At 43.1% G+C, this 19,104-nt stretch overlaps 1 protein-coding gene across 7 annotated transcripts in view; it reads right to left on the minus strand.

The window, feature by feature from the left end:
• The window catches only part of Runx2 (RUNX family transcription factor 2), a 325,752-nt gene that overhangs the window by 219,156 nt on the left and 87,492 nt on the right, over nucleotides 1-19,104 (minus strand). For all 7 annotated transcript variants that reach the window (XM_037200129.1, XM_037200128.1, XM_037200130.1 and 4 more), the window contains 2 exons: nucleotides 13,387-13,543; nucleotides 5,879-5,983 (listed from right to left, as the gene is read on the minus strand). In XM_037200129.1, coding sequence (XP_037056024.1) covers nucleotides 5,879-5,983; nucleotides 13,387-13,543 — 262 coding nt within the window. The remainder of the gene's footprint in view (nucleotides 1-5,878; nucleotides 5,984-13,386; nucleotides 13,544-19,104) is intronic.

The raw sequence follows: 19,104 nt of genomic DNA on the forward strand, positions 1-19,104 counted from the left end.
CTCACAGGAAGAGTGTAACAGAACAATGAGATGGACTTCAGTGTAGTAAGGTTGAACTCTGCCACCAGACATGTCTCAAGAATACGGAGGAAGGGCTGGAGAGATGGCTCACCAGTTAAGAACACCTATTGCTCTTGCAGAGGACCACGATTGGGTTTTCAAGCACCCACATTGGCAGGCTCACAGACCCCTGTGACTCCAGCTCCAGAAGATCCAGCATCCTTTTCCAGCCTCTTCAAATGCCCACCTCCATGTGCTCATGCCCATTCACAGACATACACATACATATAAATAAAAATAAATCTTAAAAAAAGAATGCAGAAGAATAACGTCTCTTTGGAGAATTTTGAATTTGTTCATGAACTGAAGACCAGTGAAAATTTCTAAACAGGAGAAGGAAACATTTAGTATGTGGGACTCAGGTCACAAGCCACGCCAACCAGGGTACTAAGTACCCAGCGCTTCCTTACAGCCTCCCGGACACTGAAGAGCCAAGCAGAGAGGCTGCCTCCATGTGCCCTGCACCTGTGGGAGAGGGGTTGGATCTCAACATATCTGGGGGAGATGGCTAGCCACAGTGAAGTCCCACATAGACATGGCCATTTTTAATCTCTCTTTGAGAGCAAATAGTTTACTTCCTGGAAGTTCAACACACAGAAGTGCTTAAAAGTTTGCTCACACATATCACATGTTTTATGTCAGAATGTTCCAGACTGGATGACATAAGCTATGAGATCTTAAGCATGGCTATCAATGGATTCATAAGCTATTTCTGCTGCAGGGTACTGTTACTAAGCAAGGCTTGGAACATCTTTTTTTTCTTCCCTCCTTTGGGTACTGATGTGACTCACTTTGATAGTAATCTGCTGGTTAACATCAGCACCATGAGCTATGATTGTAATGTGGAGTCTCTCCATAGAATTTTAAATAACCCCAATTTTAAAAGTCAAGGGCTCTTTCAGACTATGACACCTTGAAAACAATTCCACCCCCACCCCCGCCCCTTGCATCGGGATGATCCACAGCTAACCACATGTGCAAGCCTATCACACTGGTGGTCGGTGACCCACCCACCTGCCACTCAAGCCTTTGGTGTGAACACTTCCTCTTCAAGCTGAGCTTTGCCTGTATCTTGATTTAACCAAGCGAGTGTAGACAAAATAACCATGCAAGCTCTGAGCCTAAGCTTTAAGGCCTGGCAGCCCCTACTCTGCACCTTAGGGAACCCTAAAATGTCATGCAGAGAGTCAGCCATAGCTAGTGAGAAGTAAAGAGGCCCTAGAGCCCCAAAGGAGAGGGGAGACCCCTTTTGTCAGGGTCCCTGCCAAAGCACTAGGCACATGAATGAAACCATTGTGGACTATCCAGTATTGTTCACCATCTGACTACGGTCACATGTCAGACCACAAACAAGACCATAAGAAAAATTTCCCAGGTAAATTCTGGCCAGTCCATGGAATAATGAAATATGCTTATTTAAAAAAAAAAAAATAGCTATTGTCCTTGCCTGGGGATCATTTCTGGAGATGTAGCACAATGGCTCACACAATTCTAACTGTAATGACTTACCTTTCCATGCTCTTCAGTCAATAATATCTATTTCCATCTGTCCTCTTCCCTAACTCGGAATCACTCCTAGAGAACATGGCACTGCTAACTGAGTTTCTACCTCCCTGCAGAAATTCTTTAAATCAGACTGGAGTTGGAGCCAAGTGCGTAAGTGAACCAGAGGGCCCTAATAGGAAATGATGTGTAAAAGAGTTAGAAATCCAAACTCATTACTGTGGCTGCTGACGCTGTACTGGCTTCTCCTGCTGGCGAACATACGGCACTTGCTCCTTCAAAGCCAATGGAAGGTCAAACGCCATGCCTCCGCACAAGACTTACAAATTTGGGATCTTAGGTATGATGTCATGTCTTAGAATGATAAGCTGGGCCAAGGACAGAAATGTCACTTTGCAAAGAACGTGCACCGTTCTCATGTTTACGCTGCTTAGGATGAAGGTTCGAGCAAGGCATGGCCTATGTTGCTTTAAAGGGAAGTTTTATAACTGAGATGAATCACAACGGCAGAAGATCAAAGTTGGAAAACATCAATGATGCCATGGGGTCCTTTTTAATCTTGTAATGAGTGATGATCATGTGCTCTTATGAAGCAAGTCCAAACTGCCAACGCCAGATGTGTATATTAAGAAAGGGAGTTGTTTGTGATGCGACAGCCCGGGCTTGGCTGCCAGAGACAAAAAAAAAAAAAACACAGAAGGATGAGTCCTTTCCATCTGGACTGAAAATCAAGTCTTGGCAGATGTGTTGATAGGTAGGGCCTCGTCGGAGTGGGACCGGGGTGTCACACAGCACCCTGCCTGGGAGTTTGTAGCACACAGAACTGTTACTCATCAGTTCTGCACGGTTCTCCCCAGGCAGTGTGATATAAATATCTGCTCAGAGCACCATCTATTAACACAGATCAGTGTCATTTATTACTGTGCAAAAATTAGTAAAGCTTTATTCAAGGGGAAAAAAACCAGCACAGTAGAGAGCAGATTACCTGGCACCTGTTTCCGGGACACAGACATAGAATTCTGCATACAAGTCTCTGAAGGTGCAACAACAGCTAACATTTAATGAGCACTTACTACACCACGGCTACCACACTACCTAGCTTACATACCACCTTCCACTTAACGTTCTCACAGCAACTGATGTGACAGATAGTATTTCCATTAGTCTTTAGAAGATGAGAAAAACAAGGCAAAGACTAGCTGGGGGACATGTCTGTTGTCTGTGGACACCTAAGAAATGCTGGCTTTGAGATTTCAGTCCAAGCAGTGTGACAGACCCAACCAGTGAACTCGGAATGAGTACTAATCCAGTCATCTGGGCCACTGGAAACGATCACTTCCGTACACACACAGGACTTTAGGGGAAAGACTTTCCACTGAAAAACAGGAACAATAAGTCCTCCACTCTTTCCAGCCACTCAAGTAACACACAGAAATATGCAACTTTGATGGCAAATCGCAGCTACTTCAGGAATTATAATTGGAAGGAAGACCGACTAAATCAATTGTATTGATTATCTTTTTCTCTGTGTGTAGGAAAGCCTTTTACTGAAAGCCCTCTCTGTTGAAGGTTGATCAAATAAGCTACTTTGAAGTCTAGAGCAAGGATGGAAACTATAGTTTGTGGGCCACATGTGGCCCACCACTTATTTTTATAAAGCTGAGGATTTATTTAAAAGATACCTTTATTATTATTTATGTGTATGTGTGTGCCTACATGATTTTATGTGCACCATGTGCATGCAAGGGGTTACAGAAACCAGAAGGGTTCAGGTCCCCTGAAACTGGAGTTACAGGAAGTTGTGAGTCACCCAATGTGAGTGTTGAGAATCAAACCAGGGTTCTTTACAAGAGCAGTTAGCTCTCTTAATTGATTCACCATCTCTCTGGCCCTGTAAATAAAGTTTTATTTAAATACAGCTGTGACTACTTGTTTGTGTATTGGCTTAGACTGCTTCTGCAGTAAAATGATAAAGTTGAATCCTTGTGACATAGTTGAGTCCTTATGACAGATGCCGAAGGCCAACGTAGAAGGATCAAAGCCAGTAGTGTCCAAATGGTAAGTTTAACTAGTTACTGATACCAGATACATTCCTACATTCAGGCAAGTAACCATACAGTGGTGGGGAAATGTTGTCACGTTTTCAGACAGTAGTTATTTTTATAAGAAATGCTAGCTGGCCCTGGTGGTGCACGCCTTTAATCCCAACACTTGGGAGACAGAGGCAGGTGGATCTCTGTGAGTTCAAGGACAGCCTGGTCTACAAAGTGAATTCCAGGACAGCCAGGACTGCTACTCTGAAAAACTGAGGGGAATGGGGAGAAAGAAAAGAAAAAAAAGAAAGACAGAAATGCCACAAAGCCTTGTACTCCTCGGTCTGTGTCTGCTTCCTACTTCCCTCAGGACTACCCGAAGCACATACTCAGATTGCACATACAGTGTGCATCCTCTATTCCAAACTCCACAGCCTTCAGGGCACGTCTCTGTCTTCACAGGCCAGTAGATCTATCAGCTAACTCATGCTGCTCCCCTCCAACCCCCCCCCAAAAGCAATCTCTTTGAAATGAGATACTACCATCCCACACCAGAGCCAGGAGTAGCTTTCCCAAAGCCACCAGCCTGCTCACCTTTTACCATCTCCTTTAGAACGGAGCAGCTTCCACCCTTCCTTCCCTGCTTCTCTAGCCATCAACTCGGAAGCACCCATCTCCACTATAAATACACACACGCACTCAAGACAGACACATGCACAATAATCGCTTGTCTATGTACTGAAGAAAGCAGCTGGGATGAGCAGGAACCATGTTTCGAAGGCAAATATTAGTGGTGTTGAATAAATATTAAAAGGCTACTGTGCCGCCTTATGCGCCCGGGAAATGGACTGCCTCTTCAGCAGCTCAAGGGCATGTCCGGTAAATGCTTGGAAGATGTCCTGCCTCGGAGGGAAATCAACCCTGATTTATGGCAATCCAGAAAAGACTAGCAAAGCCCTAACCAGCCAAGACATCCTTGCTCTTCTCTCTTTACCTGTGCTGCATGAGCTCTGACCCTTGAGACCTAAGCTTTGGGGGCTCTCACTCACACCACATGTGAACCAAAGCACTTAATACGATGTTTCCAGACTGGGCAGGGCCAGCACTGACCTGACATTAGGAATTTGAAAGAAGACCATACACATGACAGGAGGGGAAAACTAGCCGCAAAGACATCTTTGGGGGGCAGGAAACCTTTCTCGCTCAGGCAAGCAGTCAGCCTTTGTGGAGAAGACAGCCGCATAAGGGGTGGGGGCTACTGTGTGAGCCCATTGCTGAAAGATGGGAAGCAGAGAGACAGGCTTTGCCTCTCCAGACCTTCTCTCTTACTCCAGGGGAAGGAAAGAGCCCAGCCTCACTGTCTGGGTGGGGGTATCATATTAGAACTTCTATCAGTTGCCCATCCCATCATAAGGCAAATCTAACTTCCTAAAAGCAATGCCTCGGACTCCAAAATATTCAGCCAGCAAAGACAGCTTTCTATGATATTTCTATCATATTATATAGCGCAGAACTCTTCACACTTCAACTTCAAATAACCTTTACTCTGTAAATGTATTTTAATGCTGCTGTACCAAGCTTGCGTAAATCACAGGGGGTGGCAGGAGCAGGGGCTGGAAACCAGTCAGATCTGCTTCAGAGTCAGGAGGAGAATAAATATTGGCCCAGACAGCATAAGTACACTACCTTCAACTGACTACTGGATCAACCTTCCCAATAGACAGACAAAGAAACCAACGTGAACTTAAACCTAGTTTGTGCCTTTCTGTTAAAAGGAACTATCTAGAACACTTACTAGAAAATGGTCCTACAACAGTGTTGTAACAATGAAGCAAGTTATCATTTGCAAATAAATTCTTTGTAATTAAGCCCTGTGCTCTTTATAAAGGGAACTGAGTGGGCGAGCTAAAACGCATTCTTGGGCCATGGGAAACACACACAAATGCTTTTTGACTAAGTTTGAGATTTTTAAGTTTATAATTTGCTTCCTCAGCCTCGTGGGTCCCTTTGGCCCTGCCCACTGCACAGAATGGATGAACAGAGTTTCTTAGCTGAAAGTTACCACAATGAGTAGCTATCTGCTTGTTCCCCAAAGTTATAAAGCCTTAAGCAACTCTGTGAGAAAGGTCAAGCTATGATTTTATTTTCTACTAACTGTAAAATTCTATTAACAGTCCTTCCCTAAAAATTTATAGTCACAGTGGTACTGACTCCTTCAGAATAAATCCCTCACAGGGTCTCCATAAACTCTTAGCATTTTCAACAGAAAGGTAAGTACTTACTTCTTGGCTCCCGGGGACCGTCCACTGTCACTTTAATAGCTCTGTGATAAGTGGCCACTTGGGGAGGGTTTGTGAAGACCGTTATGGTCAAGGTGAAACTCTTGCCTGTAGATGGAAGAAGGGGAAAAAACACAGTGACTATAAATGGGTGCCAATGACAACCCCACAATAATGTATATAGACACCCAATTTTCACTGAAGCATCTCTGAGGGAGCGACCAATCAGGAATCCTTCCTCTGGACCTGAAACCCACTTAGGAACTCTTCTAAACTCTGTGAATCGTCCCTGAGGTTCTATGCAAGAATCCTCCAGCTCCTCTCCCCCCAATAATCTTCTCAATGGTGAGAACAAAACCCTGGGACCCCTTGAAGAGGGGTCTCTGCCTTCCTACTTTATCCAACATTAGGAACGCAAGCCTGTGTGAGGGCTGAGAATTTTAAAAGTCTTTATTTAGGATCAGGTCACAACCCCTTGAGAGAACAACAGTAAATTATTATTGGTGATGTTATTTACTTCACATGGCCTTAGCATTGCATCTGCTTAAGTGAACTGTAATAAGATGAAAGAGGGAAGCTATTATGGGAATCATTTCAACGGGAGCCCATGTCTCCTGTCCCAGCCTTAACGCGCCTGTGGTATATGATTTCATCATGGAACAGTTTTCTCCTCCCAGCTCACTCTCCCCTGACATACATCTCACAGTGAAATCTTGAAGGAACTCCCTATAGAAACGTATTTGTTGCCAAACAAGCAAGACCCCTCTCCACACAAACATGAAGTTTACTTTTTGGAGAGATTTTCTGCAGTGATAGATTCCCTCTGCTGCGTCACATTAATGAACTAAAAGTGATGAATAACGGTGTGGGGGGCAGGGAAGAGTGTGGTAACAGATCTGAATGTCTGCTTTCTCCAGAAGATGCTGGCCTCTGTTCTACAGACTCACTGACAGTTGCAATCAGTTAGATTTGCAATGGTTAGTCATGTCAGATAGTCAAAACTGCAAACTGTTACAAGACAGGAAAAGGTGGGCGGGAAACAGTGACTCAATAAGGCATCAGCAGGCTGCGCCAGAGGACCCGGGCGGGCGGGCGTCTGCCCCTGGAGCAGATAAAAAGCTCCTTTTGTTTTGCTTTGTTTTTTTGGTCAGATTTTTCCCCCTTCTACTGAAAGCTGGGAGTACTAAATCAAAACACAAATCTTAGACAATATGTAGCAATGTGAAGTTTAATGCAATCTTTTCATAGCTTAATATGGAACAGGTTATGCGGCAGGCTTAATGGAGAACAGGTCTTTGGCTGTCAAGTCTACTGAATGGCTTTTCTTTTCAAACCAGACCATGTAAGTTCCTAAAATCTGGTTAAGAAACACATCATTTGTTACTGTGCGTGGATAGTCTTAAGACTCTTGACTGCTTTTCCATAGCTAAGGGGGTTAAGAGGGAAGGACAGGGCAGGAATGTGGGAAGGGGTAAAATTAAGATGGATGAATATTGATTAGAAACTCATTAAGCTGCAGCCACATCAACCACATCATCTCACTTAACCTTCCCCAATTCGAGTCATCACCCCAATTCACAAATGAGGAAGGTTTGGCCCAGAGAAGCCCAGTCACTTACCCGAGGTCCTGCAACTACCAAGTGGGAAAAAAAAAAAACTAATCTCAAACCTTTCTGACCTTAAAATCAATATTCTAGGGTAGAGCTGTAGCTGGGAGATAGAGATGGGTAGCATGTATAAGGCCCTTGGTTCAATTCCCCCACACAGAAAAGAAGAAAGGAAAGAAGAGGGCAGAGGAGGAGGAGAGAGGGAGGAAGGAAGGAAGAACAGGGAGGAAGGACAGAGGGAAAGAAGGGGAGAGATGAAAGGGAGGAAGGAAGGGGAAATGAACAGAGGTTTCTCCTATTTTACCACAGACTATGAAAAAGGAATAGGTAAGCCGGGCGGTGGTGGCGCACGCCTTTAATCCCTGCACTCGGGAGGCAGAGGCAGGCGGATCTTTGTGAGTTCGAGGCCAGCCTGGGCTACCAAGTGAGTTCCAGGAAAGGCGCAAAGCTACACAGAGAAACCCTGTCTCGAAAAACCAAAAAAAAAAAAAAAAAAAGAAAAAGGAATAGGTAACTTACTTCTAGATGTGTCCCAATTAGCTCCTTGTGCCCAGGAAATAATAAATATAAATGGATTAATGTAATGGATGAAATTATCTGTTTTTAGGTATTACTGATGCATCGCATTGTATTTATTACATTGTAGATATTACATGGAATTAAGTAATTTAATTCAGTACAGAACAGAGGATTTCTTGTAAACATTAACACTGGCCAGAAGACTAAGACAGCCAGGAGTCTAAACTGGTCCCAGAAAACTCAAAGTCAACAGAAATGGAGATCAAAAGGTTGAGTAGGAGGTCCAGATTAAGAACTTAAAACAATGGCTGAGTCTCTGGATTCAAAGTTGATTTGCATTAAGACGTTTTAAAACACCATTCTGGGTGAGATCAGTGGTCCACAGACTCGGGGTTACATTTTTAAATTGGCTCCAAAGGCTGTGTTGGAAGACAGCATTTCTGGTGCTAATGTTAATGCATCAAGAATGCCTGCGGTTTGCTCTTCCTTGGTGTCTCTGCAGGACCTGCTAGTGAAAATGTCCATGAACATATCATGACTGGTTTGAAAGTTGTTTCTATTTTGAACCTTTACAACCTGCTTGGATAATAAGTTATCTTTGCTCTCCTCAAAGTCAGAGAAACACACTTCATATAGAAACAGTGCCAGATACAAAATCCATCCTTCAAGCCCCAAGCATCACAATACTCAGTTATTAACCAGTTTTCCCCTCTAAAAACGCCTTTGGGACTTGAGAGTTGGCCCTGTTGTTCTTGCAAAGGATCTGGGTTGGATTCCCAGGACCCACATGGAGGCTCCCAACTTCCTCAGGCATCATGTAGTACATAAATAGATATACATACAGTCAAAGCACTCATACACACAAAATAAAACAAATCTAAAAAAATACTAGTAAATAAATAAAATCTTGAAAAAAAAACATTTAAAAAGAGGTAGGGTTGGGGGAGACGGTGTCGTCTTCCAGGGTCAATTTCTACAGCTCAAACTGTGCTTTAACAATGAAGGCAGAGCCAGAAAATGCTCTTTGCACTCCGATCAGCCCCTGTATACAGTGTGGAAGAAATTTCCAGAAACTCTGACCTGACTCACTAATTAGCTCATCTTATAATAATGTGTTTCCTGAGTCAAATGTTTATGTGGGCATTTTTGATTTCCTTAACTTAAAACAAAAAAAAAATTCCAAATTCCACTTTCCAAAGAGACCAGTGGTGCATGGATCCAGAATTACAATTTTTTACACAATTTTATGTGCATGGGTGTTTTGCCTGCAGGTATGTTTGTCCACCACATGCATGCCTGATGCCATTGGAGGTCAGAAGAGGGCATCAGATCCCCCAGAACTAGAGTGACTGACAGACAGTTGTGAAGGGCCACATGGATGCTAGGAACCAAGCCAGACTGGTCATCTTGAAGAGCAGCAAGTGCTCTTAGACACAGAGCCATCTCTCCGGTCCCTAGGATTACAAATTTGTTTGTTTGTTTGTTTGTTTGTTTGTTTGTTTGTTTGTTTGAGACAGGGTTTCTCTGTGTAGTTTTGGTCCCTGTCCTGGATATCTCTCCTCTCTCTCTCTCTCTCTCTCTCTCTCTCTCTCTCTCTCTCTCTCTCTCTCTCTCTCTCTCTGTCTCTCTCTCTCTCTCTCTCTCTCCCCCCCGTAGACCAGGCTGGCCTCAAACTCATAGAGATCTGTCTGGCTCTGCCTCCCGAATGCTGGGATTAAAGGCGTGTGCCACCGCCACCCAGCCAGGATAACATTTTAACAGTGGCTCCAAGAGCTGTGGTGGAAAGGTACCATCTATAGATGATCCACTAATCAAGGCTAATGATGATATTTTAAACAAATCTTACTTGGGCTGGGAAGACGGCTCAGTGAGTAAGAAAGGCCTGAGGTCAGACTCTCAGCACCCATGTTTAAAGAAAAAAAAAAATGGGCAATGTGTGCCTGTAACCCCAGCACTGGAGCGCAAAGTACAGGAGGATCATGGGACACAGAGTCCCCCAGTCTGGTTGACACAGTGAACTGCATGAGAGACCATGTCTGGAAAAAAGAGTGGAAAACAGACTGAACAAGCCATCTCAACATCAGCCTCTGACCTCCACATGTGCTCACCGGTACCAGCGCACACATGTGCAAACACATTCGTAACCCTCTGACACACAGAATCCGAATTCTACTTAGGCAAAGCCAATTATATCATCTACAGTTTCATCTAGGAGCTAGTCGTGCGATATTAGTCAAGGCCCTATTGTTTCTTAGATCCATAGGGGAACCATCACCGAAAGACAGTTCCAATTTAGCCTCAGAGGCTGCCAGGAAGAGCCAGACCGCACACAGGATTGTGACCTAAAATGACAAAACACCACACTCTGTGCACTGTAAATGCTTTAAAAGGCTTGTAAATCAAAAGCAGCGTGCTTGATATCAAAAGAGGGTAGCACACCCAAGAGGAAGAAGAAATAAGGAGGAGGAGGAGGGGAAGAAATGGTCAAAGTCATTTTAAGCCCTTCTGCGTAAAATATTAAGGAGGAAAAAGAAGAGACGATTAAAAAACACAACTTCATGCCAGCTTCACGGACGCTGTACTTTATCTCAGGCATTTTTGAATGCTGGGTCCTGCAATGATCTAGGAAGCAAAAGCGAATGGGAACATGGATGCTTTGTAAACCTAAGGCCCAATTTTCAATTTCAGAGTCTATGTGTCCACAAGTGAAAAGGTTAAAAGAAACATAGTATTTACAAAACTTGATTTTTATTTTGTTTTGTTTTTCTTTTCTTTTAAACACCATCGAAGACACATTTTTGTAAAGTTGGGAGAGAAAATCCATCCACCAGACAAAAGTTGCAGAGATAAAATCCATCCATCCATCCATCAACAAAGCATGCAGTTGAAGACTTAGCAACAGAGATGAAGATGTGTGAGTCGGAGAGGAAGCTGGGGACAGTCTTGTAAAAAGCAGGTCAGGCTTGAGGGTTTCCTGCCACTGAAAATCTGACTCATTTTCGTCCAGAACCTCCTCTTATTGGTGCACTCTGTCTTTTCTCTCTCTCTCCATTTTAGCTTAATCTTATTGCTTCCTCTCATTCAAAGTAACACAGTAATATAAAATCTATTATTAGTGATAAATCAATTTCTCTCTCTCTTTCTCTCTCCACCCACTCCCCGTCCCCCCCCCCCCCAGTCTCGAAGACAAGTCTGGACCAATTTCTCCATCCTGCCTCTGGCAGCAGACTGGAGCACTTCAGATCCTCCACCACGTCCCAGCTGCTTCAAAGGAAAAATCCTACTTTCTTCAGTTAAGATCATAAGAAATATAGGGGGAGGGGGTCAGCTCTGTTTGGACATAATTACACTTCATCAAAAGAGGCCTCCTTCATCTTCCATGCGTGAAAAGTCTGCAAGCAGTTAAGTCTGTCTTTTTTTTTTTAATATAAAAATTGCTATTTGGGAAACCAGCCAAAACTCAGAAAGCCAATATAGTAAAACAGCGCACACCCTTTGTTTCCCTTTGAAGTTTCTTAAATAAATATGTTGAGGGTTTACAAAGTACACTATCACTCCACCATAGTTTCTAGTCAAATTGATCAGAAAAAAAGGGGGGGCACTGATTTAGTGTCTATATAACACAAAAGTGCAATAAATGAAAACACAAGTTTGGATCTGTAAAATAAAATTAAGAGTAGCAGTCCATCCTTTAAAAATTAAAATTCACAGTAACATAAGACGAAAGATGTGATTTAGAATATACAGGTACATCATCACATTTACATTGAGAACACACAGCTACCTCATTATGTTTACTTTTTTTTTTTTTTCAGGAGGAAAGGGAGAAACTTAACTGTGCTGTGACTCTGCAACAGTAACTAAGAAACAAACAGAAAGAGGAGATGAAGTAATGAATGAATGACCACACACAAGTGGAGATGAAGTAATGAATGAATGACTGCACACACACCCTCCAACCCAGTCCGTCACCAGAGAGAAGCTGCGTCTTCCCGGTCTTCTAACGAAGGAGCAGAGGGCCTGTTACAGAGACAGCCCCTTTAGCTTGGTTCGCTCAGAGTCTCTGCACCTCATTCGGTTCAAACAACCTTTCAGTGACAGCATTTCATTAACATGCGTTTTTTTTTTCCTTAAGTTAAAAAGTACAGCCTCTTGGCCCCATTCCTAGAAAGTAACTAAAACTACTCATCGGAAACAGTCTTGCTTAAATTCCCCTTATCAAGTTTTTACAATGGTAATAATTTGACATATGACCCAAACTGGAGAGTAATTATTCGACATGGTTTAGAATGGGTGTTTCTCATTTCCTGATTCAAACCCGGGCTGCAGTGAACACACTCAGGCACCAGGGTTCACATCACCTCGGTGCTAAAGTGTTCCTACTCCTTTCCTCTCTGAGGGTAACACTTGAAATGGAAATATTAGATCCAATAGACGGAATGAACATAATACTTCCGACAGCAGCAGTCACTCTGGAGAGTAAGTAAATAAAAAACAAAATATTGATCTCCTTAGAGACTCCGTCAAAAGAGAATTCCATTACTGAAACAGTGGTGAAATCCTTAAAAGAATTACTTCCTGTTTCGTGACCCCTCTAAATGCTCCTGATATCTTAATGTGGATTCTGATGACTGAAGACCCGAAACACTGTGGAGCCACTGAGATCCTGATCAGTTGTCTGGGAAATTTTACAGCCGTTCTCACGTAAGTAATTCAAACAAAAAAGCCTTCAGCCAAGCTTGGTGGCCTTTAACCTAGCACTCTAGAAGCTGAAGCAGGCAGATCTCTGCGAGTTTGAAGTCAGCCTGATCTACATAGCAAGTTCCAGGCCAGCCAGGGTTATGTAGTAAGACCATGTCTTAAAAAATAATAAATAAATAAAAATAAAGCCTAAACAATGATTTTTAAAAGGTTCTTATTACAAGACTAATTGAAAGCATTCAGAGGTTAGATCTCTAAGGGAAGACAGTGATCTAGCTGTCCCCATTTCAACTCAGAGTAAAGCTGATACTGTAGAAAACGTTTCCAAAGCAATCCCATTCCGTTCCCCATTGCCTTTCAGTCTACTCAAGTCACATGACTCCTCATAATTCAGAACTTGATGCTCTGAGCATTCTTTCCTCTACTGTACACACTAACCACTCCCCCCCCCGCCCCCCCTCCTCCGCCCCATGAAATTAGGAGTTAGTTCTTCTGAAAACACCGTTTGACTCTTCACTATCATAAAACAAATGAAAACACTCAAGGGCATCTGGATGTATTTAAACAAACCTTCGGTGGTTCTGTTTCAGTAAAAAGATGCTGAGTTGCATGTGGACAAGTCCGCATTGCGTCGGAGAGCCTAATGTGTGTACTCCACGCCCAGAATAAAAGTCAAAGACCTACCTCGTCCACTCCGGCCCACGAATCTCAGATCGTTGAACCTTGCTACTTGGTTTTTCATGACAGCAGAGGCATTTCGGAGCTCAGCAGAATAGTTCTCATCATTCCCCGCCATGACAGTAACCACAGTCCCATCTGGTACCTCTCCGAGGGCTACCACCTACATAAAACAGGAAGGCACGGTGGCACATCAGAAACACTTAAGGACTGAGAACACATGCTCACTGTAAACCATGTCTTATCAGGACCCAGTGCTGTGGACCAGCCACGGCAGGCCAGAAGGGAAGCATCTGGGTTATGACACTACTTCAAATGGGTGGTTCAGGGTCCACCCATTTTGAAAGCAAGCTAAATTTCCCTTTATTTATTGTCCAGTTCTTCACAGAATATATGTACATTTTTATTAAATCCCCATGCTAGACTGTCTGCGGGAATTATACCTCAGAAAGAAGGCTGATGCCCCATCTGCAGATCGCACTGTACGTATTAAGGTGTCAACTGTCTACAGCCCCAAGAGCCCTGAGGTGTGGTCTCAAGTCAGATCATAAGCTAAAAAACAGAAGAGTATTTATGGGTCCTAGACAGCTTGGTGGGAGAAGCGCCTGCTTCGGAAACCTGAGGACTCGAGTTCAGATCCTCAGCAACCGTGCAGAAACTTGGGGGAAGGCAGCTTGCACGTGCAATCCCTGGTAGAAGGGGAAAAACAGGCCACCTCAGAAAGCTTGCCAACCAGCTTAGCCTAATCTGCAAGCTCCAGGTTCCCGTAAGAGGCTCTGTCCCAAAACCTAAGGTGGAGGGGAACAGAGATGGCTCCCTGGATTAAACACTTTCCACCAAGTTTGACTTGAGTTCCATTCCTGGGACCTACAAGATAGGAGAGAAGCAGAGGTGTCCCATTGTCCTCTGACCTCCACACATACATGCATGTATGAGAGTGCATACAGACATACATACATGTGATCTGAAAACACGGTAGAGAGCAAGTGAGGAAGACATGCCAATGTCAACCTCTGTCTTCCACATGCACTCTGACAGCACATGTGTGTGTGCGCGTGTGCATACACACACAGAGAGAGAGAGACAGAGAGACAGAGACATGGTAGACAGACCCTGATTAGCTCTATGGAAAAGGACTTTTCGGGTGAAACTCCTAGTTACTGGCTGAGACACTGCATACGGACTGGGAGGGCCAGTGTCTTACAGCTCATCTCCCTACATAGGGCTAAACGGTCACCTTTTAACGACACTGTGAATGTGTGCCGCATGCATTCTCTGCTGTGGGGCCCAGTGAGACAGTCGAAGCTAACAAACAAATGAAGTCTAGGTACAGAGTAAAGGCCTACACAAGGCAGAAAGTGATCTCGACACAATCAGGAAATATACCCCAGGCTGGGGAGAAGCTTGGTTGGGAAAGCGCCTGCCTTCAAGCGTGTGGTCCAGAGTTTGATCACTACAGGAAATGTAAAAAGCCAGGTGTTATGGCATGTGCTTGTAATCCCAGCTCTGGGGAAGCAGAAAAAGGAAGACTGAGGTAGATCAGCATTCTACCCTAAACAGCAAGTCCTAGAACCCATAGAAGAGCCAAAAAAAAAATAAAATAAAATTAGCTCCAAAAAAAAAAAAAGACACTTAGTGTTGACTCTGACCTCCAAACATATATACATGCATGTGCACCTGCACATAACTAAGCACACACCCATACCCACAATCCCATTCTATTCCATTTACCCTGTTGGAATGCCACATTTGCCCCTGTGGTCTTCAACAGTTAATTCAGCAGGATACAGGATAACCTATCTCTGAGGCTAACACACACTCAGAATCACTTCATCCTAGGTCTGCTGTGTACCTTGAGTTAACAGGGAACCTTGGTAAGAGAATGCTGGCCCTAGGGAACCTTCCCTGTCACATAGAAAGCATTCTGTTCTCAGTCCACCACCAAGACCCTGCTCCTCAGGGGCCACCCGTCCTCTCACGGAACTCCCAGGATTCCCTGCACCGCCTACTGCCATTTCTTCATTTAGTGCCCAGGTATTCTGTGGTAACTTGGCCCAGCTAACACGGCCATTCTGACACAGCACCCCGTGCGCTTGTCTGTCTAGCAAACACCCCGTTCCATCTTTTTCCACCTCTGCTTCTGTGTTCTCATTTGTCAGAGTTCCTGCACAACACATTCAGATTTTCCCCAACACCCTGGGCATGTATCCTCCTTAAAGTGTCTCTCTTCTCCAGGGGTACACGGGCACTATATTTTAGGGCTGAACGGTCCCGGTCTGTGCCCCCTCCCCCCAGGTGTCCCCATTATACCAGCCAGGAAAACAATCAAATGAAATGAAACCTTGTCCAGACATTTTGTCACTCTTACTTGACTCTTAGGCTGTTTCCCGGTTTCTTCAACTTTGTGCCTTGCTCAGTTCAATTCCCTTCAAGTGCTGGACTCACATTCCCAGTGTCCCACCGTGTCTAGTCACTCTCAGTTTTACAGGCTATAGATCGGCGATTAATACCTCTTTTTACTAAATTAGCCCAAAATTTGAAGAACGGCCTTCATTTCATCTAGTTTGTTTACATGCCTCAACTCCCAAAACTGTGCCTAGCATCTTAGGAGGTGTTTGATGAGTATTTTTTTTAAATGGGAGCCAGAAAGATGGCTCGGTGGTAGGCAGAGTGCTTGCTATGGACATGTGGGGGGCTGATTTCAAATCCTCGGAGCCCACCCACGTACAGGCCAGACACAAAGAGATGCAGATCTGACATGTGTAATACCAGCACCCTCACTGGGAGATGGGGTGAGCTGAAACGTCTGAGTCATTCAGCCTAGTACACAGCCACAAACAGCTAAGAGACTGCCTCAAGGTAGAAGACAAGGGCCAATATCTGAAGGTGTTCTGTGATCACCACAAGCATGCCATGGCACTCCACAGCCTCACATAGGAAGTGTGTGTGTGTGTGTGTGTGTGTGTGTGTGTGTGTGTGTGTCAAGTAAATGAAAGAGTTCCATGAAAAAGCACTGTTCTCAGCAGCCAGCCGCCTGTGGGCTAGCAGCTAAAATGCTGAGAGAACCAGTTAGGGGATGAGTCAGCACGCCTCGCCAACAGCCAAGTGTCCTTGGTGGAGACCGGTATTGCCTGGAGTACACAGCCATTCTCAACTCGAGAAGTCTCCTGAGTCAAAAGCAAATCCCTTGAGAACAAGACTTCCTCTCTGTCACCTTGGTCTGGCAACTCCAGTGGGGTGAGAGGCGGCCGACGTTACAAAAACAAGCGTGGTGGCGCTCCTGACCATGAGGCGCTTCTCTGAAGCCAAAACTGCACGTTTGAAAATACAGAAGTAATTGACTATGTCGGCCAGGATTCACCTGACTATTAAGACATTCTGTACATTCGGCAGATTGTATTTTAACACCTGCTGCCTGCCTTTCGATCTCAAAATAAATATTAATAAAGGTGAAAGAAAGTACTATATGCACTAAAAAGCAAGAGACTCCACTTCCCCCCATAGTCTTTCTACATACCTACTATGACCTTATACCAATCATCTCGTCTCTGAGAACCATGGCTTCCTAATATAAATTGAAAATAATTTTTTATGCTATGAAATGTAGAAGATGCCACATAAGCACAGAGTCTCATTATAGTGATCTTGCTTTGGGTAAGATAAAGAAAATGGCAGTCCCACATCTGCTGCCTGCTAAACGCAGGCTTTTAGTGGCGGACCTTTAAGAGTACCACTGAAGGTGCGACTCTTTGCTTCCTGGCCTCAAATGCTCTGCAATACTGTTGGAAAAGGCTGACCCTTTGCAGGCTCCACTCCAATCCGGCAATGTTTCAGAAAGTAATAAAAACTATAATAAAGAAATCTGCCTCAGTTTAAAGGTTTTTCAAGAGCTTGGAACACTATTATTTTACTACATATTTTTAACATAATGGACTTTTTTAAGTTAGAAGAAAACAAAAATTGATTCAAAAGGGAAAATGTGAAAGAAAAATTCTTAAGAGTGAAATATATAAATCCGCTTTACTAAAACAGCATAATAATGATGGTATTAAATGCAGGTATTTACAGATCATATTTAGCAAAACATATGGATAATTACAAGTTATGTGTACCTTCTATGAGGCTTAGAACTCGGGCCTAGAGAACATGCCAATGTCACACACAGTGACAATACTTCTGTTAAAGCTGAGCTTCAGTCCAGTCCAGTGGCTACAATATAGTGTATTTTCTATTATTCATTCTACCAGACCAGACTGACCAATGTTTTTTCTCAGGAAGGGGTGGCCCATGTCTTGGGAGGGGGAGTACTGTACTTGACTTTATATCATTCAGAAGTTTAATTACATGTTAAATACTTTTTAAAGTAGATGTCTTAGGCTTAAAAGTTTCCTTTAAATATTCTCAATCGTGTTTATCTAAAAGAAAACCAAAGCATGAAGAAATTTTTACACGTTTAATCTATACTAAACCCAAGCAATGGAAAAAAGTTTCAAGGGGTAAAAAGAACAATTAAAAAGCACCACTCTTTAACTGGTTAGAAGGAAGCATGAACTGAATTTTTTCCTATGCTACCCAACACGAAGTACTGTTCTGCAAAGAATAATTCGTGATGAAATCATGATAATTACACTTCTAGGTGTTCTTAAAATATAACAAAATCAAGAAAAGCATGAGAAAGAGAGGAGTCAGTTTCTGTTCTGACATTCCAGAATTGAGAAACATTTTCCTTTATTTAGCGTACCCCACTGTAACCAGCACTTAAACCACACAATATGCAGCTTGTACAAAACGAAGTTAGGGGGTGTTTAACTCAAGTGATGTTGAAATTTTGTCCGAGACCCATTATGACTAAATCTGTGCCTCACTCTGAACAAGGAGCGATGGTGAATTTGACTTGGCCCCCTGTTCCTGTGGTCTTGCCATACTGGAAGCTTACAATTGCCCATGACATCTGCATGGGCAGCAGTTTAGTCTAAGCTAATCAATTACTCTGACAGATTAACATTATTTTGGCATATTGCACATGCAGTAAAATGAAATATAATTATTTCCAAGATAGAATCTGACCATATCTTTCTTCGTAATGAAGAGAGAGGCCACTCAATAATCGCAAGAAGCAAAAACAAAAGAAAAGTCTATCTTTTTAAAAGTAAACTATAGGAATATTTCAATAAATGCTACAGTGTGGCTTTCGAACTTAATCCAGGAAAGCTTCCTCAACTCAGAAAAAAAATTGAATTCTAAAAGAAAAATTAATACAATATGTCATCTCAAAAATTTAAATATATGTCCAACAACAAATTGAATTTTTTTTTCAGTTTAAGCTAGCAATCCATGTGCCATGAATCACAATGACTTAGATCATCTAGCAGTGAATATTCTGGAACTCTGGAAACACAAAAGCAGTGTTGCCAAAGGAGGAAATACAGAGAAAGGTGCCTACCGTACTTTTCCTCAAATGTAAGTTTTCCAGCGTTTAAAAAAGTATGTATTTTCCATCTAAAATTTATTGTAACTTACTAATAAGTTATATATATATATATATATTCGGCCCCACAATATTTGCCTTTAAATGAGTTTCACAAGCAGCGTGCCCTGTCTTCATATAAACTAATGTACTGTGATTGACATAACTTTGCAAAAACATTTTGTATTGGGCTTAATAAGGATTTGACAAGCTCAATGGTATCTTCCCTTATTAAGCCACAGTTAGATTTATTTAAA

The sequence above is a fragment of the Peromyscus leucopus genome, chromosome 16_21 (assembly GCF_004664715.2).
Source record: "Peromyscus leucopus breed LL Stock chromosome 16_21, UCI_PerLeu_2.1, whole genome shotgun sequence".
NCBI lineage: Eukaryota > Metazoa > Chordata > Mammalia > Rodentia > Cricetidae > Peromyscus > Peromyscus leucopus.